At 43.0% G+C, this 27,089-nt stretch overlaps 2 protein-coding genes across 6 annotated transcripts in view; both read right to left on the reverse strand.

Annotated features, from left to right (window-relative positions):
- Positions 1-3,960: 3,960 nt before the first annotated feature.
- On the reverse strand, positions 3,961-18,950 carry LOC310704757 (uncharacterized protein). Its single transcript, XM_083498716.1, has 6 exons — positions 18,831-18,950; positions 17,407-17,682; positions 12,977-13,231; positions 9,846-9,983; positions 8,175-8,294; positions 3,961-7,390 (listed from the first exon to the last, which is right to left on the reverse strand). The coding sequence occupies exons 1-6, from the start codon at positions 18,889-18,891 to the stop codon at positions 7,206-7,208; spliced, it is 1,035 nt and encodes a 344-aa protein (XP_083354842.1). The 5' UTR covers positions 18,892-18,950; the 3' UTR covers positions 3,961-7,205.
- Positions 18,951-22,911: 3,961 nt separating this feature from the next.
- LOC310704744 (uncharacterized protein) overlaps positions 22,912-27,089 on the reverse strand; it is a 28,731-nt gene continuing 24,553 nt past the window's right edge. For 4 of the 5 annotated variants that reach the window (XM_083498693.1, XM_083498692.1, XM_083498696.1 and 1 more), the window contains 2 exons: positions 26,162-26,311; positions 22,912-24,395 (listed from right to left, as the gene is read on the reverse strand). In XM_083498693.1, coding sequence (XP_083354819.1) covers positions 24,262-24,395; positions 26,162-26,311 — 284 coding nt within the window. In that variant the 3' untranslated portion in view covers positions 22,912-24,261. The remainder of the gene's footprint in view (positions 24,396-26,161; positions 26,312-27,089) is intronic. The other variant, XM_083498695.1, reaches the window with a different exon arrangement.

Raw genomic sequence — 27,089 nt, forward strand, 5'->3', positions numbered from 1 at the left:
ATTTCATCAAAAGCCTCCACAAAAAAGACCCCTCTTTAATATGGACGTGCACAAGATTCAGCTGAAGCCTGAGCCATGAATAGAATTTAGTCAGTTGGGAGGGGGGATCCTGGTGTCCCCTAAGCTAGGTTGAGGCAGCCACTGATTGCCTTGCGTCAGGTGGCCCAGAACAATTTGGTGTTGTCAGGGTGAGGGGCATCAGGCAGGCAGGAGAGGCAGACACTGAGCAGGAAGAAGGAGAGGTCAGGCAGGGGAAAGGCAAAATCACGAGAAGACCTAGGAGAGTAGGGACATACCTGACTGGTTGTGACTTTCACTTAGAACACTTGTGGTTGAAGGCGAAGGGCAGTGACCCAAGGAGAAGTCATAGATTTATAAGCAGGAGGGATGCAATATCTGTCAACCAGCAGAAAATAAAGAGGCTGGAATGTCACTCCATGTTGAAGATTGTCACACCAAGAAGACAGACCAGGGTACCAGCTGAGTGGGTGTGCGGCCTCTGATCACATATGCACATAAGTATGTGCATAATTCAATTGTATGCCAGCTTTCCACAGTTCAAACTATGCTCCAGACAGCTTACAACATGAAAAAATACATGACTGCAAAGCAACAAAAATAGTCATAAACAATAAATTAAACAAGTCCTACATAAATCAAATCTAAACCTAAAATAAAGATACAAAAAAACAATAGTAGCAATAACCTCCCGCCCCACAATAATAATAAAAAATCCAAACAACACCCCAGCCCAAGAGTCTGTTCAGCAGTCCCAACTTGTGTAGCTGGAGTCAGTCAGGGCCCCCACCCTCCCAGGCTAGGTGGAAAAAGGCCTACAAGGCAGGCAGGGAGCAGGTCTTCCAGGACTCAAAGCCTAGGTGATACGGGCCAAGGTTTACTCTTGTGTCTGCATAGGATTAGTCCATCAGTTGCAAGCAGCAATCTCCAAGAGGCAGAAGGGAGCTCTTCAAGTGATTGACTAGAAATCAATGTCCCTAGGAAATTCAGATCACTACTGCTGCTGATTCAAGGAGAGTGGTATGATTAGCACACTGTCAACGTAGATATGAACCACAATCATCATCAGATGGGTCACCAAAACCACCAGGACCTTAGTGAAGATCCTGGGTGTGGCCAAGACTGGTATTGGTGTGATCTACAACTGAACCTCAGGGAGGGGTGATGACGTTGTTAGAAAATGTCTTACTTGGTACCATTTTCACCAACAATTAAGCAACAGGGCCATGAACTCTTCTTTAAAGAGTGCAGCTTTTCATTCCTTTATTACATGAATGCCAGTCAGTGCGAGAATGAGTTAAAGGGTTTGCTAAACTGAAATTAACAGTGAATATGATACATCCTGTTTAGTCTAAGCCAATCTCTAAGCTGATCTGTTGTTTGCTTTCATGTTGCCCTCCTGCCCGTGTATTACTTATTTTGTTTGTGAGATTGGCCATGTCTGTTAGAAGATGCTCAGAAGCATACATCAATCAGAAGCAGGAAAGCAACAGAATAGGAATATTCTGGCTTATGAATGCCCACACACCGGTTTGCATATTGTTTGGGGAAATGTGAAATGTCTTTGCCTTAAAATGCAAACTGAACAGATTTTCTCCCCCCGCTGAGTGTTTGCTTGCCCTGCAATCAAGAGCCACATGATGCCAACCACACCGGACCCCAAACAAATACTCAACTCAGACATGATCCAAGTTTCCAGAGAAGAATGAGTACAGAGTGCTTCAGAGGAAGCAGCAGCCACTACTTCATAGTTCCCTTCCATCCTTTCATAAACAGTGGGCTGGTGGCATTGGTGGCGGAGGGGGAAAAGAATGGTGCCCCTGGGAGCAGCAAGGAGGAGCCTGGCAGAAGGGGAAGCAACTTCCCTCTGAAATGCAGGACAAGCCAGCATCCCTTGGCTCTGGTGATGGGAAGGCAGACAGGTCAACACAGACATCACCCCACAATACTCTGTAGAGCTGTGATAGTGAAGAGCCTGCAGCCTGCCTCTTTATATTCAAGACAGTGAGTTACAACAAGGGAACCCTCCTCCTACTCCCCCAGTGTTTTCATTCGTAATCTGGAGTAAGCATGGTAAGATCGCTCTCTCTTGAAATGAGTCATTTCCTTTGATGCAGCCCTTTAGTTAGCCACCTGCAGGAAACCTCATCGGCAAAAGCTGGTTTTCAAAAGGTAGCTGTGGATTGTGCCTGTCGCTCATTCATCTCCATGCAACAGCTGGATCTTAAACTCCCGGTACGGATGAGACTTTGAGAAGGAACATCAACAGACCTGCCCACAGACAGACATATCTGGTGGTGGAAGGTTTTCCGAGTGGCTGCCTTTCAAAGAATGTTTGTTTGTCAAACAATACACTCCATGCATACTGCAGCAATCGCTCAGGAGACCTTCATCCGGGGGAAAAGAGAGAGACCTCACTAAAATGAAAAGTGGTGGAGGACCTCTGCAGCTTTGGAAAAGAGACTGTGAGCTGGCAATTTGGCTGGGAGTTGGGGGAGAGTAGTAAAAGAGATGTGCTTGGGAATTGTGAAGTGGATGTCTGTGTGTGTGTGTAACTGTAGACCAGGGCTGGCTCTGCCATTGGGCAGTGAGGAAGCTGCCTCAGGCAGCTAATTCTGGGTGCCCTGAAAGGGGAACAAATTGTTACCTTTTCTGTTATGTACTGAAGTTCTCACCCTGGGCCAGCAGGGGGATACTGTAGATAGTTTTCACTCAGGTCCACATATGCAAATAAGGGATTGAAAGTGACATTCAATGATTGGATAGTTACAGAAAATGGTTACTGTTGTGTTCTAGTGGAGCTCTATATAAGCTGGCTGGCTGAACCCTCCAGTTCAGTTCTGTTCTGGCCTGTGAATAAACAAGAGCTGTTTGAAGAATTGCTGTGTCATCTGATATGTTCACCCACAACTTAACATTTTCATTTTTCAAAAACAATCTTTTTATCCCCAGGGAGAAATGCTAGTTGGAGCTTCTTCCTCAGAAACCAAAATACCTAGGTGTGCCTTGGGTATTATTGTATCTGAACCGCCGGCCTACTGTGGGGCACCAGCAATCATCATGTATTACCCAGATGAACATACAAAACTGGGCCTGACCTAATAATGTTTGGAACTACTGTAGTTCGGAGCAGACAGTTGTTTTATGGATCCAGAGTTGCTGTAAACTCTGTGGAGAGAAGCCAAAGAAGAAAGCCAGTATGAGGACTAGAATAAGATCAGCGCCCAAAACGGACAGGGCTTAGAATAAGAACCAATAGATAAATTTTGTGGGAACTTCTGTTTCTCTAAGTTTGCCACAGTGTTTTGCTGCCATCTAGTAGCAGATTTGTAAAAGTGCAGTTCATAAAATAACTTATTATTTTGATTGCTGCCGGCTGAGCAGAATTATTTACGGTTGACTCTTTTATGCACACTTACGAAATGCACATACAGGCTGAAGTAATACAATCCTTAGAACTTCTGACAGCCTGTCCATCAGTAACAGTTGTTGTTTGCCCCCAAGCCTTTTATTTTATCCTTAAGGAGTGAGCAGGGCTTCGTGGCAAGCTGGAAATCCAATTTCCTGGGCCCGGCCAGCAAAACAGAACAGGAAGATGGGAGGTGCTGGTTTGGTGTAATGCTTAGAGTGGTGGACTAAGAATTCACACTCACAGGGTACACTTAGGCCAGCCACATCTCATAGCTTCACCTCCAGTGGAGAGTTGCCACAAGGATAAAATGGAGGACCATTCTACATTGTATTAAGCTCCTTTGAATAAATTTATTTAATAACCATATAATAAGAAACAGGAGCTTTGGGTAAGTAGAGCTGAGGAAAGTGAGATGGGAATGACTTGGCATGGTTGGTGCCACATCTACAAGGATAAGCTTTCCAGATGGTAGTTTTGCTATGGTAAGGAACAAAACAATGGTACAAATAACTTTACTTTTCCACATTATGTTTATAAAACAATATTTTTATTAGTTAGGGTACAGCATTATTTTAAAAAACACCATAGCATGAATGCAGATAAAAACATTACAGAAGAATGAATCTCCCAGCCTTATATTGCTGTAATAGAGAGAGAAAGAATAAAGCAAAATGGCGAGCTGTAGCTGTCAGCTGAATTTCTGAAGCTATTTTATGGCTGTCTACACATCTTCTCTAGTGCTGTAAACATGCAGCTTCCGACACATGAAGCAAAGTGGGATTCTAGAAGATCCTGTACGTTAGACTAGTACGAAGCTCAAGAGGCCTGTCAAGTAACGTGCGCCTAGTCATAGGACAGTCACCACCACAGTCACATCATGGATGGCAGATAAAGACATTAGGGTGATGGACAAGCAGGGTGCAAGTGGTACAAAACATCAGCAGATAAGGGGGCTACTCTGATGTGCTGCCACCGAGCAATCTTCTCAGAAGGGGTAGAGGAGGGGGCCTGTACATCTGGGCCCCTGGCTTGGGAATCAATGGTAAAGACACAGCAAACCATTTGGCTGGCACACGAGAAATACTAGCCTAGTCCCAGCCTTTTACTTTAAGTCTTAGAATCTCCCAGAGCATCTTTCTTCTAACCTTGGCCTCTAATGCAATATCAGGGCTGTGAATGACATCGCCTTCACTAGTGGGTTGGGTTTTTTTTTAAGCCCAATAGTTAACGTAAAGCAATTTCACTTTATTCTAGATACTGTTGAACTCTGTACCCTAGCATGCTCTGCAGGAGGAAAACCCATACTCCTTTCTCCTAGCAATCAGGACTTTCAAGTCACAAGGCCAAACATCATACCAATGACATCCATGCTCATATGACCTTCAGACACCATGGTGTGTTTTTTTAAAAGCTTTTTAATTTTATTTTAAGGAAAGCGCTGTCCCCAGAATCCAACTGCAAATTCTAAAGACTTTTTATGCACAAGGCTTAAAGCAGGGCATGCGTCAGTCAGGCTTGTGAATGTAAAGTCTATGATGCCTATTTGTGTCATATGTGCATCTTTTCTGCATTATCAAACATAGCTATAAATGGCAGGAGAGTCTGGAACACAAGCGAAGTTTCAACTTTGATAGCAGCCTAAAACAATGTGACTTATTGCTTAGTAAACATTCCTGGCACACGTGCTGCACATCTAATTTACAAGGCCTATATAAGCCACAAAGATAGGATAGGAAGCCTTGAAATCATGTGTTAGATCTGAGTTCTAAAATAGAATAATTCAAAACATTTGTGTAAAAATGGTCTCATCAGATAGCAGTAACTGGATGTTCATGGCTCCTGGCATTGGCAGTATTGGTAAGAGGGGTTTTTCCAGTAAATGAGACATGACTCTGAAATTAATTCTAACGCAACTCACTTCTGTAGCCATAGCGTGGGGTTTAGTCATCAGCATTTAATATTTATAAAAGGGTCCACACTGAACAAGGAGCTGTACGTCAAAACAAATGCATAACAAGTCCCAGCCAGGAGTTCACGATCTAATAATAGCTAGTGATGCTTAGAAGCAGAGACTGGCTTGTTTAGTCAAGGACTGACTTCTTTTCAAAGGCAATGGAATGTCACCCAAAGCCAGTACTACTGACACTCACATGCTGCAATATTATACAAACTTACCTAGGCATAAACCTTGCTTCTGAGTACACATGAATGGAACTGTAGTGCCATTTTCTTTAGTCTCCACCAATCTCTGAAACATTCTCGGGGCCATCCTATACATGTCTACTCAGAAGTAAGTCCCCAATGCCATTTACTTCAAGGAGTGCTGCTACCTCAGTGTATGTTCATATAGGGAGCAATAATGTCCCCTTTAGAAGTTTCTAGAACTTAATCTTAAAGCCTATCTGCAGAGTATATGCCCAATTAAAGACAGCAGAGTGGCTTGCAGTGTTTCAGGCAGCGGCAGCAAAGCCTTTCTATCTAACTAAGGGCCCAAAATAGCTACACCACAAGAAAAGAGCACCTGGAGAATCCCTCAAATTTTCCAGCCTTTCATCTGAAATAAGATGCAAGCACATCCACACAAAGGCAAGATGCAGGCAAGGAAAGAAATGGAACACCTGCTGCAAATTACAAAGAAGATAGATGTGAACTGCTTGGAACACTCAAGAAAGCGCAATGCGTATACAGAGAATTATCAAATTGCTTAGGCCAGTAGTCAATTTATGTTGAAAACTCCATCACAAATATAAAAACAAAATGCTGTTTCTGTGCTTCCTATTAGTCACAAACTGTGCACTGGAGCAGCTTCTTCAACCTTGTGCTCCTAGGTGTTGTTGGGACTGCAGCTCCTACCATTCATGACCACTGACTAAGGTGGCTGGGGGTTATGGAAGCTGTAGTCCAACAACATCTGGATATCCAAGGTTGGAGCTGGAACATGTGCTGGGAAGCATTTTTGCATCATTCCTTTCAAAGGGGCATCCAGCAGTGGACACAGGGATCCCTACTTTCTGCTAAAAGGTAGCTGGATGGAACAAAAACAGTTTAGAAATGGAAGCTTGGTTTGTGTCAGAACTTGCTCCAGAAGGGGATGAGGTTGGGCATCTCTTTGGGTCTGTAAACTGACAAAGGGTCCACTGTCCAAACAGTGCCCCTGACCTCATTTTCCACATTCTCTGTTTTCGTGCCTCACCTCTTCCAGGGAAAGGAATTCTGTAGATACCCTCCTTGAGGGTCCCTGAAATCTATGAGCCAACATCAGTTCATATAAACACCCAGCGTAATGAATAGGACTGTTTTGGACCACAAGAATCTGCAAAAGCTACTGTGATATGATTCCAAACATCCCAGTACAGAACTCAACACTTTTTCTGGAATTTTTAGGGCATTTCTGGTCCTCATTCCAGTATAAAATATGTACTTTGGGACTCCTGTATGGTATTTTGCCTGTTGTGTGTCTGTGCCTTGACAGAACCAAAAATATTGGGGTTTTGAGAAGTCTGAAAATTGTCATAGAAACAGGAAAAATGAATCAGATTGTTTGAAGGTTAAAGGTCTTGCACATAGATCTGTCATATTTAATTCGAAATCTAATTGCTACATGGAGCGAGGATACCTCACTGGCCCATGAGGACTATTTTTAGGTGGGTTTTAGATTTGGCTAACTGTAGGCAGGTGTTTTTTTAAAGGACACTATTATTATGGAGATAACATCATGGAATGAAGAAACACCAGTTCCCTAGACTGTAGGAAGGGTTAAAGGGAACACATCTGATCAAGCATCAATAGGATCAGGGAAGCACTCATCCACCGTTTCCAGGGCTTCAGTGTCAACCATGACTTCTCGAAATGCTGTTTCAACATCTTCCTCTGTTTTAGTCTCCAGTGCCAGCTTAGGTTGAACTGTAGGATTTGGATCCGTCTTGTGCTCTGGTTTAAAACTCTCACAGGTCTCAGGACCTTTAAAGGAAGCACAAGTTAGAATGTGCTATAAGAATGAATTAACATAGTCTCAGATCTCAATCTTTACTATAATCTTCAACAAAGTCTTCATCTCAGCTTTCCTTTTGCTGTTTTCTTTTTTAATTTTTGGTTTATAGATTTATATCCCATCATTTAAACAGAAACCTCCTCACAAGGCAGTACATGACGTATATCAACTAAATCAACATCAACATCAAATAAGAATGTAAGAAGAGTTCGCTGGATCAGACCAAAGGCCCATCTTGTCTAGCATCCTGTTCTCACAGTGGCCAACCAGATGCCTGAGGTAAACCCACAAGCAAGACCCAAGCACAAAAGTACTTGTCCCACATCATTTAAAATGTAAACAATAACACTAAAGCAATACAACCAAGTGAATGGTTGACAAATATATTGAAACAGCCATCAGTCCCAGTAAAACCTTATAACTACAACACAATCACAAGAAAACATCTCACAAAACTTCGTCCAATTGAAATCATTATGGAAGAGCCCCAGTGTACAAGCGATTATTGTGGAGGAACTCTTTATGATTCCATTTGGCCATGTGGGGGCTGCTCTACATGTTACTCTACTGTTTTGTGGAATGGTCACCACACAAAAATTGTTGCATGTGGCTTTTAGAGGGTCACCGTTTCTGCATCCCTGAACTACGCAAATACATTTAGTCCCATACAGCTTTGCTCTTTAACAACAACAACAACAACAACAACAACAACAACAACAACAACAACAACAACAACAACATAACTGTACCTACCAGGATTGGGGGTGCTGGCAACAAGGGCATCTGTGGTTTCACAGGGGTCTCCATTAGGAGGACTCTTTGGTTCTTCACTGGAAATGGCAGACAGGGTTATCCCCTCATCCTTTTCATCTTCTGTTGGAAAGCATAATGAGAGACTGAAAGGGGGCAAATCAATTAATCAATTAATATGGGTGAGGTGGAGTTTTGGCTTTGTGGGTATTCCTTCACCAATGCTAATTGCTGTCTACTAAACTGCACCCGGCCTCTCCATAAAAAACCCAAAGCACCCCCAAAAAAATTCCCTGTACAATTGCCATGCTTCACAGAGCAAAATAGCAGGTGCCCTATTTTACATCAGAGGTGGCTAACCTGTGGCCCTCTACTGGATGACATCTCATCCAAGAGAACATTGGCCAGGTAGGCTGAGGCTTTGGGGAGCTGAAGTTCAGTAACATTTGGAGGGTCACAGGATCCTCGCTTTCACCTGTGCATTTATTTAGGATTGAGGAATTGTTCACATGTAACTAAACTGTTGATTATTTTTATGAGGATGAGCCAGTAAAGGACACTAAGAGAATAAGAATTATAGGCAAAGAGAAGAGAACTACAATAATGCATACAGTGAATAGTGGGTATAAGTAGTTTAATTCCAACTTGTATGAACTCTAGGTAAAGAAGGGCAAGGTCTCCAGATGGCCTCCTGATGCCTGGATTTTTTCCCATGTGGATTCTCCTAAACTTCAAGAACAAATTGTGGAACTGGTGCCTCTTGTTCTGGTGATGCCAGAACTGAGTTCTTGTCAGAGGCCTAATCATGCAAAATGTGACACCTTGATGTCAACATCACCAGCATCAGGATTTTTGGTGCCTATAGGCAAAACTTATCATGGTGAAGCCTCTGTATCCCTTCTGTTCCCATGGCATATTATGAGACCATTTCTAGTTGCAACAACCTACGTTAAGAGGAGTGTAAGGAGTTAGGGTGAAGGATTTTGAAGAAATATCAGGTAGGCTTGATAAGAAATTTGGAAGATAGATCCCATGGTGCAGGGTCCCTTCTAACAGTTCTATGATGTTATGTGCCGAAGAAGCTGCATAGCTAAAAGATAGGTTAGGATCATTTGAATAAAATCAGCTAAATGATCCTTGATCCCTGAAACAAGAATGATGTAACCTTATGAGAAATATACCTTTGCAGAAATGCAGTCAGGTGTATAACCTGAGAGGCAGGCTGGGATATGGGCAAAGGAGCCATGGAAAGTAAATATGAGCTTTATTCTGGCTGGTTGCAAAATCCGCCTAACTTCAGAATTGTCACTTTTGTCACAGAGTGTAAGCAACTGCAGTTATAGGAGGAGCTTAGATTCATCTACAACAGGCATCCCCAAACTCGGCTCTCCAGCTGTTTTGGGCCTACAATTCCCATCATCCCTGACCACTGGTCCTGTTAGCTAGGGATGATGGGAGTTGTAGTCCCAAAACAGCTGGAGGGCTGAGTCTGGGGATGCCTAATCTACAATAACCTATTTTTTTAAAGAATGTAAGTGTGGTTACAGCCCTATGCATTGCTTACATGGGGAGTAAACACCACTGGACTTAGTAGAGTTCACTTCTACTTAAACATACAATAGGATTGTGCTGCAAAATACAATGCAAAAAAGAAGAGGGGAAACTGTTACTCACCCGCAGGAACTGGAGTGAAATGATGCTTGCTCTTCATGCAGCAGCATGTGATCAGTGAGGCAGTAATGGCCAGAAGGAGAGCAGCCCCTCCACACGCTACCATAATATACAGGAAGTGCGGGTGCTGCAACAGATCTCCTGATTGAAAGAAACAACATTGTTCTTAAGCAGTAAAGAAACAGGAGCAACCTAAAGACAGGACTCAGGGTCACCACAATGTTAAAGGTGTCTTTGCCTATAGTATGCAAGGTGTGTGTGGTTTTTTTAACACAAATAATATTGGTGGGGAAAAGACCACTGTTAGTTATCAGAATCCTACCAGGCATGGGGAAGTTATGTAAGGATGCTTCTAGACTGCAACTATTTGGGGGTGGCAAATTCAGGTTGCAGTCACACCCATATCCAGTGGCGTAGCGTGGGGGGTGCAGGGGGGGGCCGGCCGCACCAGGTGCAACATCTGGGGGGGGCGCTCGCACTCGCAGCTCTCTGCCCCTACCTGGCTCACTCACTCTCTCTCACTGCAGTGCTGGCTGTGCGAATCCGATCCGAGCTGCCGGGTCGCCGCCCACTGTGGAGGGGGAGGGTGCCAGACATGCGTTGCAGTGCGGAGCGGAGAGAGAGCGAGGGATGGACTATCTGGGGGAGGGACAGTGCAGCGGCCGCCCAGCGCAGCGCTGAGCGCGGGAGAGAACCACACCAGACCAGACCAGGCAGCAGCAAGAAGAAGCTGGCAGCGGCGGCAGGTTAGGGGTTAGGGGGCGCAAATTACTTGCCTTGCCCCGGGTTAGGGGGCGCAAATTACTTGCCTTGCCCCGGGTGCTGACAACCCACGCTACGGCGCTGCCCATATCATACATTTAAAGCACATCTAAAGCATATGACTTCCCCACAAAGAAGCCTGTGAATAGTAGTTTGTTAAGGGTGCTTTAAACCACTAGTCTTCAGCTGATGGGGAATGAGCTACCCTTTGTTCCTTCACACCTCATTTTACTTGAAATAAAATTTACTTACAAAAGAACATGATTCCCTCTGCCTCCCACTTCACTTAGATCAAACTTAAAAAAACCCACTTAAGGCTGGAAACATTCCATTGATACATAATACAGTAATCCACTTTATAGCCTAGTATGCTTTGCTTCCGTTTTATATTTTAGTTCCTAGGAATTGAAGTGGCTTTCAGTCACTAATATTTACATTTTTTATTATTTAAAAATATCTTTATCCACACCACCAGTGCTTTGGGAAGCCAAAAGGTTCCTGGGTTCATTCTGAATAATGGAGTGCCAACGGGATTTTCCAGACCTGGTCCGCTCAGTGTGGATTGCCTGCTGTACCCCACCTATCTAGTTGCAACAGGGCCAGCCCTTCCATTAGGCAACGCAATTTGAGTATCAACAAAGGGCAACTTATTAGTTATTTAATTTGCTGTCATTGTAATTTTACAAAGGAGAGGGGTTCTGGGGTTTTCTGTCTCAGGTGACAGGATAACTTGGATGGATGGCCTTGGGGATTATGTACCTTGACCTGGTAGGAATTCATGGCACCATTTCCTGGTCAGCTGCAGACAGCAAAATGTGTTGTGCTGACCCAAATAGGTAGGAATTATCCTCCTTTGTTATGTAAAAAAACACACCCTAAATTCAAGAAAAAGGAGGGTCCAGAACAAAAGACCCAGAACTCAACCCCCCTCAGCCATGGAGCATAGAGGATATCATCATGAGATGCATAGAAACTTATTCAGACAGACATGCCGTGCCCATTTTAAACCTTTATCACATGAGGAGGCCCCTGTTTGCTGATTCCTGCGGCTGCTGCTACATCTCTCTAGGTCTGTAAAGGTTGGAGAGTGCAGAAATAGTTCCCTGTGACTGAGGGGATTGAACTGCACAGTTACTGCACCATAAATATCAAAGCCACGCACGACTGCTTGCAGTTAGCAGTCTGTGAGCAACCCATTGACTGCAATCCATTCAAAACATTCAGGGGGCAATAGGTATCCAATAAATTGCATTCTTTGTTTGCTTGTTTTTATTTCAACTGCCTGGTCCAGGACATAGACATTAAAAAGCAAAATACACTGCCAAAATGATGAATGATTTACCCTAACCATGAATGTCAGCTAAAGGTGATTTTATTGTGAGCTACTAATATTTCTGGTTATTTTGCAATGAATATCTAGGCAAGAATCACAAGATGGGGCCAAAACGGAAGATGAGCCTTGGAGCATTCAGCTAATTATGCTGAGGACTGCTGTGTCAGTTGTGGTGCTGGTAACAGAAAGATTATTACATCAGTTTCAGTTGTCTCTCGGTGACTTTTTAATGCTGACAGACCTATGCTGTCTAAAATGTTCCTTCAGCAGCCAGTCATTTTAATGATTGCTTTGCTTTGCATTGCTTTTGTTTTTATTTTACTTTTATTTTGTCATACACTGCCCTGATGTTTGTGAGATGGAAATGTGTGTGCATGCATGTGTGTGTGTGTGTGTGTATTTATGGGGTACATATTCAAATATGTTGTAAGATGTATTCAGACATGTATTTTCCCTCTTTAACATTTTCATTAAGTTTTCCAATATACAGAGTAACAAGAAATAAATTAAAAAAGTTGCCCCCCAAAAATCATCATGGCCTGGAAGAAAAAAATGAGAATGCTGTATGGAACAAAGTAAATAACAAACCATCATTTTTCAGAGGGCCTTCCACCAAAAGTCTTTAAAATAAGCATGAAAAGGGGAAGAAATACCCTTCCTTGTGTGTCTGTTAATTATCTATTAAGGTCCAGAAATTAAATTTAATATCCAAAAGCTTTACAAAATCCCAATATCTGCATATGCGGGTGGGACCAAATGTCCATGTTCTTTCAGACTCGTGTATAATATAAAGTCATTCCACATGGCAAAGTAATGGTCACTAGTGATTTGGCCTCCCATTAGCCCCTGTCAACGTGGCCAAAGGTCAGGGATGATGGAAGGAGCTGTCCAACAATGTCTGGAGAGCACCCAGTAGGCAGGGGGCTGCTTCATGAATGAAGGAAAATGATTTTGTGTTGGTCAGAGAGACAGATCTGCTGATATATAAATTCAAATAACACGTTGAACACCCATAAGAAGAAGGTAAAATATAACTTACGATCGTTACCACCATTACATGACAGCTCAATGGAGGAGCTGCTGCAAGCGTTTCTTCTATGGCAAGCGAGCTTTCCCTGTACCCCTTTCCCCAAAATAATGCTCTTGCCACCATCTTTCACACAAGCATCAACATCATGTATTAGTCTCCCATTCCGAGTCCAGTAAACTCCATCATTGAATTGACCATCTGCTTCACAGGACAAATTTGCTCTTCCATCAGGTAGACAATTGATATAAACAGCTGGAGGCTTCTCTAGGCAGTGGAAAGAGAACAACAAAACAGAGAGGAAAATGTTACCATGACAGGACAGTGGGAACCATCATCTGAACCTTTCCTTTTTTTCATTTAATCCCCTATTACCTCCTTCAACTATATATAACATTCAATGGATCCTAATGGATTTTTCCTGCTGTTTGCTTCCAGAGAAATTGAAAGCTCCTCATGGTCCTTGTAAACAGAACTGCTCCTCTACTAAAATTTACCATCTTCTAAATTGGCATTCCAGGAATCTTCGAAAGCAAATCACATGGACTGCAGGTTCCTATTAACTTTGTTTTTAGGGGTACCAGCCCAAGGACATGTAATTAAGGTGTGATCCTGTATTGAAAATACAGCACAGGGGACAAGCAAACTTATGTTACTTCAATCCGTTGCCGTGCCCATGTCAATCAAACTGCCTTGCCAAACCATCAACTTCATTATGTGTTCACCATCAACTTCATCATTTCAGGAGCCACTAATGGTTGTGTGAAGTTGGTTCATGTTAGCTCCAGTCCAAAGAACGTGAGTCCTCTTGTGACTTGTTGAATTCAAGCATACTGGAAAAAGATGGGGTGGTGGTTTTTTGTTGTTGTTTTCCAGATCAGAACAAATATATGGAAAATCTGGGTCACAATATAGAAGCTTGGCAAAGGAATATTTCTGGCAAAAACATTTCCATACAAAATGTGATTCTCACAATTCAAGTATGCATTTGAAGTAATGAAGGAATTGGTGTATCCTTCTCCCTCTTTGGCAAGTTGTATCTTTGCTATTTAAATCCCACTTACGTGTGTACCCAAAGCACCATTGCCTTTGCTACAGCAGTTGCAGTTCTGCCTGTTTGCCTTTGGGTGGCACTTAAGAGTAATGTACTTAAACACTTGAATCATAAATGCATACCTTTCTTATGGCACTTTCTTCTGTTTTAACAAACTGATCCGAGCGCATGCAGAGCCGTCGTGTGCTTTTATTACACTAACCAGAATAAATTAGCTCCCTCCTTTAACCTGTTGTATACCAACCCACATCTTTGAACGAAACCTACACTCCCATTGATCAAACCCTGTTTAAAAGGGATGTGGTAATTGTGATATTTTCCCTATGCAGTGCTTTAAGGTTACGAAATTAGAAGGCATCCGACAGCTTTAATATTTTTATTCTTGAAATATACTACGTTGCCTATAGCCTCAAATTTAAATTACGGATGGAAACATTTTCACAGATCATTTTAGGTATCCCAACTGACAAATCAATTGCCTGACAGCCCAGCCCTACTGAGTTCAGGGGAGGGGGTGGTCTTAGTCCCAGGTAAGGATGTCTAAGATTGCAGCATGAATGTTGTAAAAGAGCCTTTGCTCTGTATCTCCTTGTTCGTAAAGGGTTTACTTGTTTTCTGCTCGTTGTGCAGCTGTTAAAAGCCAAGGATCCTCTGTCCATACAATATGGAGAATATACCCTCCAACATTCCTCAGATGAAAATAGGGACATTTCTCATTTGCCCTCCTCGACCTCCCATTTTTGGACCCCCTGGCAGAGATTTCCTATCAGAAGAAGGAGCCCATGGAGGGGCAATGGGATGCTCCCTCACTGGTGTCCAGGACAAGCACCAGTTCCTCCTCCTCTTCCTCAGGCTTGATGGCAGCAGCACTGACAGGGGAAATATGGACATTCTGGGATCAAATCAGAAGTCGGGATGGCTTTCTGAACTCCAGGACTATCCCTGGACACTTGGAGGGTATGTGAGAACCTCAAAGTACAGTGGTACCTCTAGTTACGAACTTAATTCGTTCTGAAGGTCCATTCTTAACCTGAAACTGTTCTTAACTAGAGGCGGGCTTTTGCTAATGGGGCCTCTTGCTGCTGCTGTGCTGCCAGCACACGATTTCCTTTCTCAGCCTGGGGCAAAGTTCTCAACTCAAGGTAACTCTTCCAGATAAGTGGAGTTTGTAACCTGAAGCGTTTGTAACCTGAGGCGTTTGTAACTCGAGGTACCACTGTACTTGGGTACTCTGAGACAGACTGAGGGCAAAGCACATAGCCTGTATGTGTGGCCTGCTTCTTCTTATTATTATTATTCTTATTATTCTTATATTCACACAGTGAAATGAATTATCTGAAACACTTGCGACAAGCACAAATAAAAAATTGGCATACCACAAAGCAGTTCACTTAAGGGAAATTTGCTGTATGGAACAAAGTAAATAACAAACCATCATTTTTCAGAGGGCCTTTCACCAAAAGTCTTTAAAATAAGCATGAAAAAGGAAAGAAATACCCTCCAGGCCTGCTTGCTACATGCAGCGTCTGTCAGGTGGTGGTAGTTATGAATGACAGCTGAGTGTGAGAGGTGATGTCCATTGGCCTCTAGAATAGTCTCCAACTGCCCCTAAAATGCCGGGACTGTCACAAAAACCCTTAAGCCATCACAGCTTCTCACGTTGTCATGTCAAGTCCCGAATTCCCCTCTTTACTGAGCTACACTAACTGGAAATGGCTTCACGTTGGCGGAAGCAAGAGGAAGAGAGAGTTGCCAACTGAGTCACTTTCTCCTCCTCCTCCTCTGCTGCCATGTCCTTTGCCTCTGGGAGTCGGAGAAAATGGGGTGGAGTAAGATGTAAGAGCTTTGTGCCAGGTCCAGGGGAGGGAGCCAGGTAGGTTGGCTGGCTAGCTAGCTGGTGGAGGAGCAGTAGCAGGAAGAAGGAGGAGAGAGGCAATGGAGACAACAACGGCAATGTCACTGCCATCCCTGCCCTAGGAGGTTGTGACTCTCAGCCTGGCAGGCCCCCAGTCACCCAGCCAGCCAGCCAGCCAGAATAAAAACAAGGAGAAAGTGTCAAGCCTGAAGAGAAGGTGGAGGCTGAAGGAGACCCTGGGCAGGAGCAGGCCCTGGGGGGAAGGTGTGCAGTTGGCGGTGTACAGGCAGCCCTGTGCAAGGCTGGAGCTTAAGGGAGGGGACAAGGAGATTATTGGGGTGAGGTGGGTCCTGGAGCTAGGTGGGTTTCAAGTGAGGTTGTCTGTCTCATGGAAAACTTTATTAAGAAATCTTAACCTGCACAAAACAAAAAAGTCCTCTCCCTCGCCAGCAGTGATATTGAAGTACAGTGGTGCCTCAGGTTACATACGCTTCAGGTTACATACACTTCATGTTACAGACTCCGCTAACCCAGAAATATAACCTCAGGTTAAGAACTTTGCTTCAGGATGAGAACAGAAATCCTGCTCTGGCAGCGTGTCAGCAGCGGGAGGCCCCATTAGCTAAAGTGGTGCTTCAGGTTAAGAACAGTTTCAGGTTAAGAACAGACCTCCAGAACAAATTAAGTATTTAGCCCGAGGTACCACTGTAGAATAGAATGCCTCATTTTATCTGAGGCATGTTGGAGGGTACGCTTTAGTCATTAGGCTGTGACTCTCCAAGTACTGCTGGACGACAGCTGCCATCATACATGTTTTTGGCCCTCCAACATAAGCTGGAGGGTTAGCAGGTTCCCCACCTGTGTTTTAGGCTAAATATCACTGTTTAAGCTTAAAGTCCACTTATTTGTGGATCACAAACTAAGGCTACATGCTTCCTTGGATATACGGTAACTCCCACTGAACACCTATTTTCTGAGTGAGTATGCTTAGGATCACGCAGTGCGTTTGAAGCAGAACCAGCAATTAATCAACCTCTTAGATTTTGCCATTGTCGATTCCAAAATAAGGATGCTGGCCACAAGGAATGGATAGAATTATGTCAATTTCAGTTTCTCTCAGCTACTCGTTTTTCCCATCTTAAATTTAGTTCCCTATATTTCCACATCAGTTTGCCAACGCTTTTCAAAAAGTCCTCATGAAAATCTATTGGCATGTTGATACAAATTTTTCTTTTGGGTAAGGAATTTCTGCAAGCAATTTCCCCTGATATGCCCAGTTTTGCAAAGCAATTTCCCTGAACACAAAGTAGTTTTGTATGTTGATTTCACTAAGATATAAATATATACTACCTGGCTGGAGAACTGCTAAGCTGCAAATGAAAAGAAGTGCAGGTCTTTGTAGGATGTCTCTGTTTTGATTCATGCATTGTTTCAGAAAGTGCAGATTCGGTATAAAACGCAAACAGGTATTAGATGCAAATGAAATCAGTTCCCATGAAAATTGATTCCAATTTATCCCCCATCCCTACTTACCACACACTTTGAGCAAGAAAATTTCACTGTCATTTCCAAAAGCAAATGTATATTTCCCCTCGTCGTTTTCTGATAAATTCGTCATCTCTACAATCCCGTTCCTCAAGCACAGCCTTTTGTCACAATCATTGCAACAGTCCATCGTAAAATTCTCGGGCTTAGAACAGTTCGTTTCTTTCATTACTAGGATGCCACTTCGATTTTTAATTTCCAAAGGAAAAGAAACATCACCACCAACGTCGCCAAAAAGCTGTTTGAGGTCCATACAAGTCACACCTGCAACAGTAATAAAAGATTTAAGTAGATTTTTTTTAAAAAAAGCAGTTTATAAACACTATTAAATAAATAAATACATATTAAAAACCACAGTAAGTCTAATCAAAGAGGTAAGACTGTGGCCACAGAAAAAGATGAGCAACCTCTCAGTCGAAGAAAACATATGAGAACAGTATTCTTCATTTTCCCCCCTTTTTAGCTCATAGCTTCATTTTATCTGAGTGAAAAGTCAGGGTGTGGGATGGAATCAACTCAATATTGGTTACTAAGACTGAAAGCCTTAATTCATGAAATACTGCAGTTTATAATTTTATATGAGTGCTGATCCTTTCGAAGGATACTTGATGAGCCATTGCTATAAATAAATGAGCTAAATGTACCTTTTAATTCAGGTAACATTTAATATAGTTTTACAAGAAAGTATGTGGTTTGTCGTTTGAATTAAGTGTTGTTTTTCATGTAGCTTAAACTGTCACCCATAGTGTGTATGTATTTGAATTCATTACTCATTGGCCGCAAAAAACGTTAAATGACTTCATATGGTCCACAGATTTATACTGATTACACCATAGAATGTTTAGAAATGGAAATAATCACCACCTACTTAGTAGTTTAAGAAAAAAGAAAGAATCTAAGCGGTGTTTGCAAAACTGGATGAATTCAGGCTAGTTACTTTCCCTCACTACAATTCACTGTCTCCAAAATCATGCACAGATATTGAAAAGGACTTGGAGTATTGTTTTCAAAAGGATTTTAAACTGGAAGCCTAGGTACATCAGACTTGATTTTGAGATGTTTTCATCAAGTATTCTAAATTATTTGTTCAAGGTCATGCCGAGAGACAAGAAAAGAATCCCGGAATCATTGTGTTGACCACCACCCCGCACAAAAAGCCCCGCAACCTCTTATTTCTCTTGCATTTACAAATGCAGTACATCAGGCGACATGGTTGCAATTAGTTTATGAGAAAATCTGTCTTACTTTGGAGTGACTGTCCATTTTCATGCTTTGGCGGTTATGACACCAGTATTTCCCTGAGTCCCGTCGACTAGGAGAGGGGTGGCGGGGGTGAAATCTGAACGAAGAGGATCATTTCTGCTCACCTAGGCAAAGCAATGCCAATTTGATAAAAGAAAATTCCCACTTACCATCAGAAATGGTCAGAATCACCAGCACACATGGCAAGGGAAAAGAAAAGCGGAAATCCATTTTAAGCACCTTCTTGCATCGTGTGCTGAGAAGAGGATCTGGCTTTGCTGTTAAACCAACGCACTGGTCAGGAAATGATGTCAGAAGCAGGAATTTAAAAAAAGAAAAGAAGAAGAGCATATACTGGAGGGATGCAAGACTAATGTACAGTCAAAACAAAGCAGAAGGGTGTTTGGTTGACTGACCTCATGCTTTAGCCACATCACCTTGATGATCTATTTCTATGGCCCTGTATGCAGGAACTGGGGTGTGTAAGAATAAGATTCAGAAGGAGCGATGAAATAGTGCTCTAAGCAAGTCCATCAGAGCCAACAGGACAGAGCTAGCAAGAATCCCAAGCAAATCCTGATATTGTGCCACTGAAGCCCTTTGTTGACTGATATAAACACAATGCAAGGCAACATAAACAATCTAATCCCACTAACAGTAGCCTTAACTTAATCATACTGAGTTGTATTCAACTACTGTATGTCATACGCAGAGGATGCCCATTGAAATCAACTAACTTTTACCCAGAGTAGACCTATTGAAATGAATGGCCATAAAGAAGTTGGGACCATTCATTTCAATGGCTCCACTCTGAGCTGGCGAGGTGAATCCTGCCCAACAGAACAAGCTAGATTCAACCAACTGAAGTGGATTCAGACCAAAAGCTGCAGCGCATATCGGTAGTGTTTGTGTGTGTGATTACTCTATATGCTTTGAGCATCAATGATAACTCAAAGAATTCTGTACCTTTGTAGATGGAACCAGCAGGACAAGCCCCAAATGCATGAGGTCTTCTTTCTGATGACAAATATTCAACCATGAATGAACTGTGCTGTATATGAAATTAATCCAAAACTTTGGCCAATTTAGAAAAGATACAAATATGGTGCTCTATGTTAACTCAATTTGATACAGCAGCAGTATAGTGCAGTGGTACCTCGGGTTAAGTACTTAATTCATTCTGGAGGTCCGTTCTTAACCTGAAACTGTTCTTAACCTGAAGCACCACTTTAGATAATGGGGCCTCCAGCTGCTGCTGCACTGCCACGCTGCTGGAGCACAATTTCTGTTCTCATCCTGAAGCAAAGTTCTTAACCCAAGGTACTATTTCTGGGTTAGCAAAGTCTGTAACCTGAAGTGTCTGTAACCTGAAGCGTATGCAACCCAAGGTACCACTGTAGTTGTAGCATACATATCGCTGTGGAAGATTATCCTGTTGCAAATACCTCTGATAATACTTTGCAGATACTCACATATGCCTCAGTTGAGAGGGTCATAGTAATGGCCCCATATGTGTGTGCAATGCATGTGTTATCCCCCACTAGAAAAGTGCACTCTCACAAGAATGGCCAGGCCCAGCTTCACAGTCAGCATTCTAGAGGATTCTGCCCACCCCCCCCCAAAAAAAAAGCTACCAAACTCTGTCTCTACAGGGTTGGCTGAAGGTCAGGATAACTATTCTGTCTCTACCACACACACATACAGTGGGACAGGGGGAGGGGAACCTCGCTGTGATCTAAGATGCGACAAAAATAGCCTTCTGTGAGAAAGGCAGTGATCTGAAACTTCAGACATCTGCAGGCCAGTGGAGAGAGAGAGAGAAAAGACATCTGCAATTAAGAAGTCACCCATGGGTGCACTTGCCCTTTATATATATTTTTAGACCAGAACCGTGCAACTGCAACCTATATGTGGACCCCACCTAAGTGAAGGCACTTGATTGGGGAAAGGCTCTATATTGCATCCAATAATAATTCTGAAAAGCAACAGAGGAATGAGGAAGAAACCAGCTCTCACCATTTGGGAAACATCAATTTTAGGCTACTATTTTTTCCTGGTCATTTCAATGTGTTCAATATACATTTTATTCATGTTGCAAGTCAGATGCTAAGTTGGCACTTTCTCTCTCTGAACTTTCACTTTCTCTGTCCTGGTTCTAGACTTGCCTGGTCTTCTTCCTTAATTTCCTCCCGTGGCCCAACATATCAGTCTACATATGAATTTCCGCCTTCCTGGGATTGTCTCATCCTGGCATTCTTTCCAGCCTGACTCTTGCCCAGCATCCCTTTGCAGAGGAATCAGGGGAAGAACCTTGAAAAGAGGATGACGAGTGAGGGGTGGAGCAAGGCCGAGTCTCCAGCCAGGATTTGAGGGATACCCATTGCCCTCTGGTGAGCTTCCGTAGCAGTGGTAACAGGCAGCAGCAATGCTTCAAAAAGCGCTGGGTGGCGTTTCCCCACATTGCTGCCAGCATGATGCTACACTGGCTTTGCAGAGAACTGTCATTGTAACTAGGTCTGACACTTGGAGCACCAGACCCAGAAGAAAAATTAAGCGGGTTCCAGGGCAGGTGACAGCAATGGGTCCTGCCATGGTGTTGGGGCCCCCAACACTCACCCAAGGAGTCCAGGGACCAGCGCTTACCGTGCCTGTAGTGCCTTAGTTATCCTGAATCTGGTGTCCTCCACATATTGTTGGACTACAATTCCCACCAGTCCCAGCCACCACAAGCTGGAGGACACCAAGCTGCTGTTGTGCAACACAATTCACTTACCCCTCTCGTGCAAAACCTTTCTCCTGTCTCACGTTCACCATCATCAGCTTGAACACCCAATCAAGTCCATCGCCTCCTCCACCTCCAAGTCTATCACACACTCCCTTTGGTCTTCCTCAGCCTTGCATGAAATGGTCAAGGTGAGACCACTGAGGCAGAGAAACATGAAGGAAGCAGTGTGTGGCCAATTCATCTCAGTCTTCCTTAGTCCCTGCTTGACTACCATCCTAAGATATGTATCCTGGGCTTACTCTTAGTAAAACCCAGGTCCACCACCCTCCACCCCCCAAAAATACTTCTGAGGCAGCACAATACATCCGTCTGTCAAGTTTTGAGCTCTCTGCTCCACACTTTTTTGAGTTCTTGTTTGTTCTTTCCTTCACTTATCACATTTATTCATTCATTCATTCATTCAAAATCCTTTATTAGGCATAGCACACCACACATTAACAAACAAACATCATATACAGACTGTATAAAATACGGGCTCAGCGAACACAATTTATCCCAGACCTAATTATTGCATTTATATCCTACATTTTTCTCCAAGGGGCTCAAGGTGGCGAATATGGTTCTCCTCTCCATTTTATCCCCGCGACAACCCTGTGAGGCAGCTTAAAGTGAGAGGCAGCAACTCTCCCAAGGTCACACAGTGAGCTTCATGGCCGAGTGGGGATGTGAACCCTGGTCTCCGAGGGCCTAGTCCAACCCTCTATCCACTACACCACACTGCCTCTCACAACTGTTGGAGCTCACTACTCAGTTGCTGCAAAAGAAATCTCCACTTTATGAAGCTCCTTCATAGAGACACGCTTTATAAAAAGGAGTGGGAACTGCCAGATGCAATTCTGTTTAACACTCTGAATAGGCCTCAGCAACTGCACTTTGCATCTCCTTGTTAACTTTCCTTCTGGGAATCCTGTGCTGTTTCTCACTCTGCTGCTGAAAGGTGGGGTGTTTGGCTGGCAGTTTGCTTGAAAATCTGCATGAGTCTGTCTACCTGGCCAGCCAGATAACAGAAGTCACTTTTGGGTGGATTCCAGCAAGGGAAGTGAAACAGCCATGCTATCACTTTCTTTGAGATTGAAAGTGAGACGCTACGGATGATAAGATTTCCCCAGTTGCATTTCATTATTGTGGGCTGACTCTGTCTCACACTCTGCTCTATGGTCTCATTTTGTATGGAAAATTTCTAATTAATTTTGGGAATTGCATGTGCGGAGTTTGTCCTCGTTCATTCATGTTAGTTTCTCTCTATCCACATGATCCATGCCCATAAGCTGTTGTAAACATTGAAACTTTTTTTTAGTTTGTGACTGAACGTGAGTGCACATCCTTTGAAAAGCTGGGCTCAGATGAGAGGGAATGTGCATTGCCACGTACATCAGAAAGGCATACTCTATATTGACCTTCTTGAAAGAAGGTTATGATTAAAATAGAAAAGGTAGCGAATAACCCAACGCAGAGAGAGACATTACTTAAACACAAATAAGATTTATTGAGAAAAGAAAAACAGAAATTCGGACTTATAGGAAAATCAAAGAAACATAAATTATCTGTTTCCTAATGACTTATGCTACAATCTTAACTATTTCTACTCTGACACAAGCTCTATTGAGTTTAATGGGACTTATTCCCAGGTAACTGGGGTTAGTTAGCATTAGCCATGAATTACAATGAACTACTTAAAATGTGTAAAAGTTCACACAAAGTACTGGGTGACAAGTCAGGGGTTGAAAGCTAAGAAGCACAATCCAGATAAGCAAGAAGGCTCAAACTAGATTTCCAAGGGCAACATTTACAGTTTCAAGATGGCGGTTATTTTGGTTCACCTACCTTTTGAACTGATGCAGATCTGACAGGCAAGTTAGCAGCTTTTATGTTCAATGTGACTATTTATATGGTCAAAGGCGGCCTAAGACCACAGTCTGCAACCACAGTTCTATATCTTGGTCATTAATGAATGATTCTGAAACACTTTATACTTACAGGTTTAGTACTTAGCAAGGGGATGTGTGTTTAGTCGTGGTTTAGGCAGGAAGCAGAGTAAAAGCCTGTCGTATACAGATCTATTTTCAATTTGGGCTGAAATGTTTGCTGTGAACAAGTCAGCAGGGATTGCTTGAAAATAAACTTTTGCTTTTCAATGCATACACTTTTAGTAAGTAAACTACAATAAAACATGTTCATATGCCATTATATATACGGAAGATATATCCACTCCAGTCCTGTTGCAAAAGCATAGCTTCAGCTTCTATAGCCTTGGATTAAAAGACTATGGAAACCTGAAGAATGACAAGTCTAGAAACTCATACCAACAGCAGTTTTAATAATGCATCTGCAATAGACATAGACAAGGATAATTAATGATCAGGGACAATGCAAGAGGAAAAGTTGGATGATACACAATACAAATGAAACATTGCTTATTTTAATCAGAACAATACAGTACAGTTGGGTCTTAACAAATTACTACATATTATTGTATCTATACATAAAACTCACCCCATTTGCTAGCTTTGTAATGACAATTTGCTGAAAGAGCAGTTTCTCATCATGATGAAGAGGTAAAATGGCCTTTTATTGTTTCATATTTGCGAGATTAAAATTAGTAATTAGGTTTATTTTTTTACATAAGCGCACTTTGAAAGTCTCTGCCTAGCTACTAAATGAACTGCATCTTCTGACAAATGAGATAGCATGTTAAATAGAATTGGATCTCAGATGATTTCAGAATTCGATTGTCTCTTTTCCCATCATACATGTCTGCTGGGTCACTGGAAGAAATGCATATTTGTTCTCTTAATTCCATTGCATCATCAAACCTCTCACAGAATACAGTCCACAAGATCTGGAAGAACACAGCCGCCATCCCAGCAAACAGAGCTGTCACTCCTCAGTAGACTAGCACTACAACTCCTGACATTCATACACAGTGCTGGTGATAAAGCATTTTCTTTCTCTGAACAGAAAAATAATATGTATACAGTCATACCTCGGGTTAAAGTTGCTTCAGGTTGAGCATTTTCGGGTTGCACTCTGCGGTGACCCAGAAGTAACAGAATGCATTACTTCCAGGTTTCGCCGCTCGCGCATGCGCAGATGCTCAAAATGGCGTCAAGTGCATGTGCAGAAGTGACGAATCATGACCCGCGCATGCGCAGATGCACAGACACAGGTTGCGTTCTCTTCAGAATGCGAACGGGGCTCCAGAATGGATCCCGTTCACATCCAGAGGTACCACGGTACATCTATAAGATATTTCTCACCCTGTGGTCTCCAAACTTTCCCAGCTTTCCTGCATTGCAGGGGGTTGGACTAGATGACCCTGAGTCCCTTCCAACTCTATGATTCTATGAGTTCTCCCTCTGTCTAAAACTAGGGTGAAGAAGGAGGAGGAGGAGGAGGAGGAGGAGGAGGAGGAGTTTGGATTTGATATCCCGCTTTATCACTACCCTAAGGAGTCTCAAAGCCGCTAGCAATCTCCTTTCCCTTCCTCCCCCACAACAAACACTCTGTGAGGTGAGTGGGGCTGAGAGACTTCAGAGAAGTGTAACTAGCCCAAGGTCACCCAGCAGCTGCATGTGGAGGAGCGGGGAATCGAACCTGGTTCACCAGATTACGAGTCTACCGCTCTTAACCACTACACCACACTGGCTCTGGATCTCCAGATGTTGTTGGGGTACAATTCCCATAATTCCTGATGGCCATGCTGATGAGATTTGATGTCCAACAACATCAGGAAGCCACACATTCACCAACCCTGGTCTAAAATAAAGAGTTGGTTTTATCTGTACAAGACTTACCAGAGCCAACCCACAGATGTGGTGGGGATGTGCTTCTGCCTCAGGTGGCAGAAGTACAAGAGGCGGCACCCCATCTGCCCCACCACTTCCACCACCACCAAATTTCAATACGAGAGAGACATTCCAGCATGCAGTGCTACCGCTCGCTGGGTGAGAGGGGGGCATTCCGCTGATGGTGGAAGTGGTGGGGCAGGAATGGTGCAGGGGTGTGGCAGGGGCAACAGAGGGGGGACAGGGGACAGCACATTCCCATTTCACCTCACGTGGTGAAATGGGATGATGTGCTGCCCCTGAGACTTCCCTATTTTACCACAGCTCCAATTGACATCTGTGCAGTGATCATGTTGCAAATGGTGGACATTTCTGCTGCTTTCACTGTATAGAGAGAAATTCCACCTAGTCCAGCTTTCTGTTCTCATAGTGTCCAACCAGATGCCTATGAAAGGCCCAGGAAAGTGCTGTTGTGCTCAAGTAATTCTTTCAGGCTCCCCACAGGGATCAGGTTGCACACTATGGGAACAAAACTTCCAAAAATTACTTTTGTAAGTGTCCCCAAATTTCATGGAGGCTCGATCGCAGTTAAGATCACTTTCAGCATATTTATATTTCAGACTTAAGCTGGTTTATCTGCTAGTCATTCTCCTTCCCCAGAAACCTGATGTTCTATGAAGATGGCCAGAATAATCAGAGACTCCTCAGCACAGTTCTCAGAAGGCTGTGGGGGTGTTAAACTAATATAAAACCTAATATGTTTGCAAGATATGTATGTCCTTAGACGTTTAGCCAAGCAGTACAACCTCATCTGTCTATTGCCTTATAATTAGAAAAGTCCTAAGGTGCTCAAGAGATGCTCACAGCTAAACTATTTTAGATAAAAATGTGTCCTTCCTGTCTGCAGTGTGGTTCAGTTTTGGTCACTTACCTTGAAAAGTAGAGATATTTAAAAGCATGGGGTTTTCTGTGTTGGGAGCTGCTGCTGTTGCAGTCTCTTTTTCATTCCCAATCGAAAACCCTTGACCTTCTTCTGTGGTTTCTACTGCCTGTGGTTTCTGTAACTCTGGACTTGCAGTTGCTGAGCAAGAAAGCAAAAAGCAGAAAATACAACAACCATGGAAAGTAAATGCTGGGTTAACACAACATTAACATATAAGCATGTTGTAATACCGGAACAAACAAAATTTACTAAGTATAGGGGGGACAGGTTTTAGCATGATTACACAAGGTTTCTGTATACTATGGGGCTCACTCCCAGGTAAGTAGCCTTTTCTGAAGACCATAAATAGAGGATCCAAAATCTGCCTTGGGTCCTTACTGGAGAGGGGAAAAACAGATTAGAAACAACAACAAGATGCTTGGAAAATGTAACTTGTGGGACCTCCTGATAAATACAAAACCAGAGTAGCCTTTTTTGTGAGCATGTAGTTCAATGTAAGCCAGGTCCATAAGAGGGCCAAACTAGATAGGACCTGGGAGAAATGTGTGAAGCATTTCCTAACTGAAAAACATGAATTGCAGGGGTGGGATGCCCCAAATTTTGTCAAACCAGCTGCAGTGGAAGGGGGTGATCAGTTCCCCCATCATAATATGCTAAAAACCACCCTCTTGTATCTGCTTTTTCCCCTGTAGGGAAATTTTAAGCCAGTTTTGACTGAGAAAACTACTCAAGATAGTAGAGTGTTTTTGCCCTCCTCCTACTGCTCCAATCACATTTGGAGGCAACAAGGGTGCATTAAAGGAAATTGTTGGAAGATACTTGATGTGCCTCCAGCTCAGGTCTAGTTGGACCCTCAGTGTATGTGCTGCACTAGAATAAACCCTTCTGACCACCAACTGTTGCACTTAATTCTCTA

This window comes from Podarcis liolepis (genome assembly GCF_965112155.1).
Source record: "Podarcis liolepis genome assembly, chromosome: 4".
Taxonomy (NCBI): domain Eukaryota; kingdom Metazoa; phylum Chordata; class Lepidosauria; order Squamata; family Lacertidae; genus Podarcis; species Podarcis liolepis.

Coding starts and splice junctions, on each gene's coding strand:
- LOC310704757 (XM_083498716.1), bottom strand. CDS start 18,891: ATGGATTTCCGCTTTTCTTTTCCCTTGCCATGTGTGCTGGTGATTCTG. Junction 13,232..17,406: donor TTTCTTGCTCAAAGTGTGTG/GTAAGTAGGGAT, acceptor TCCACTGCCTAG/AGAAGCCTCCAGCTGTTTAT. Junction 8,295..9,845: donor TTTCACTCCAGTTCCTGCGG/GTGAGTAACAGT, acceptor GCTTTCCAACAG/AAGATGAAAAGGATGAGGGG.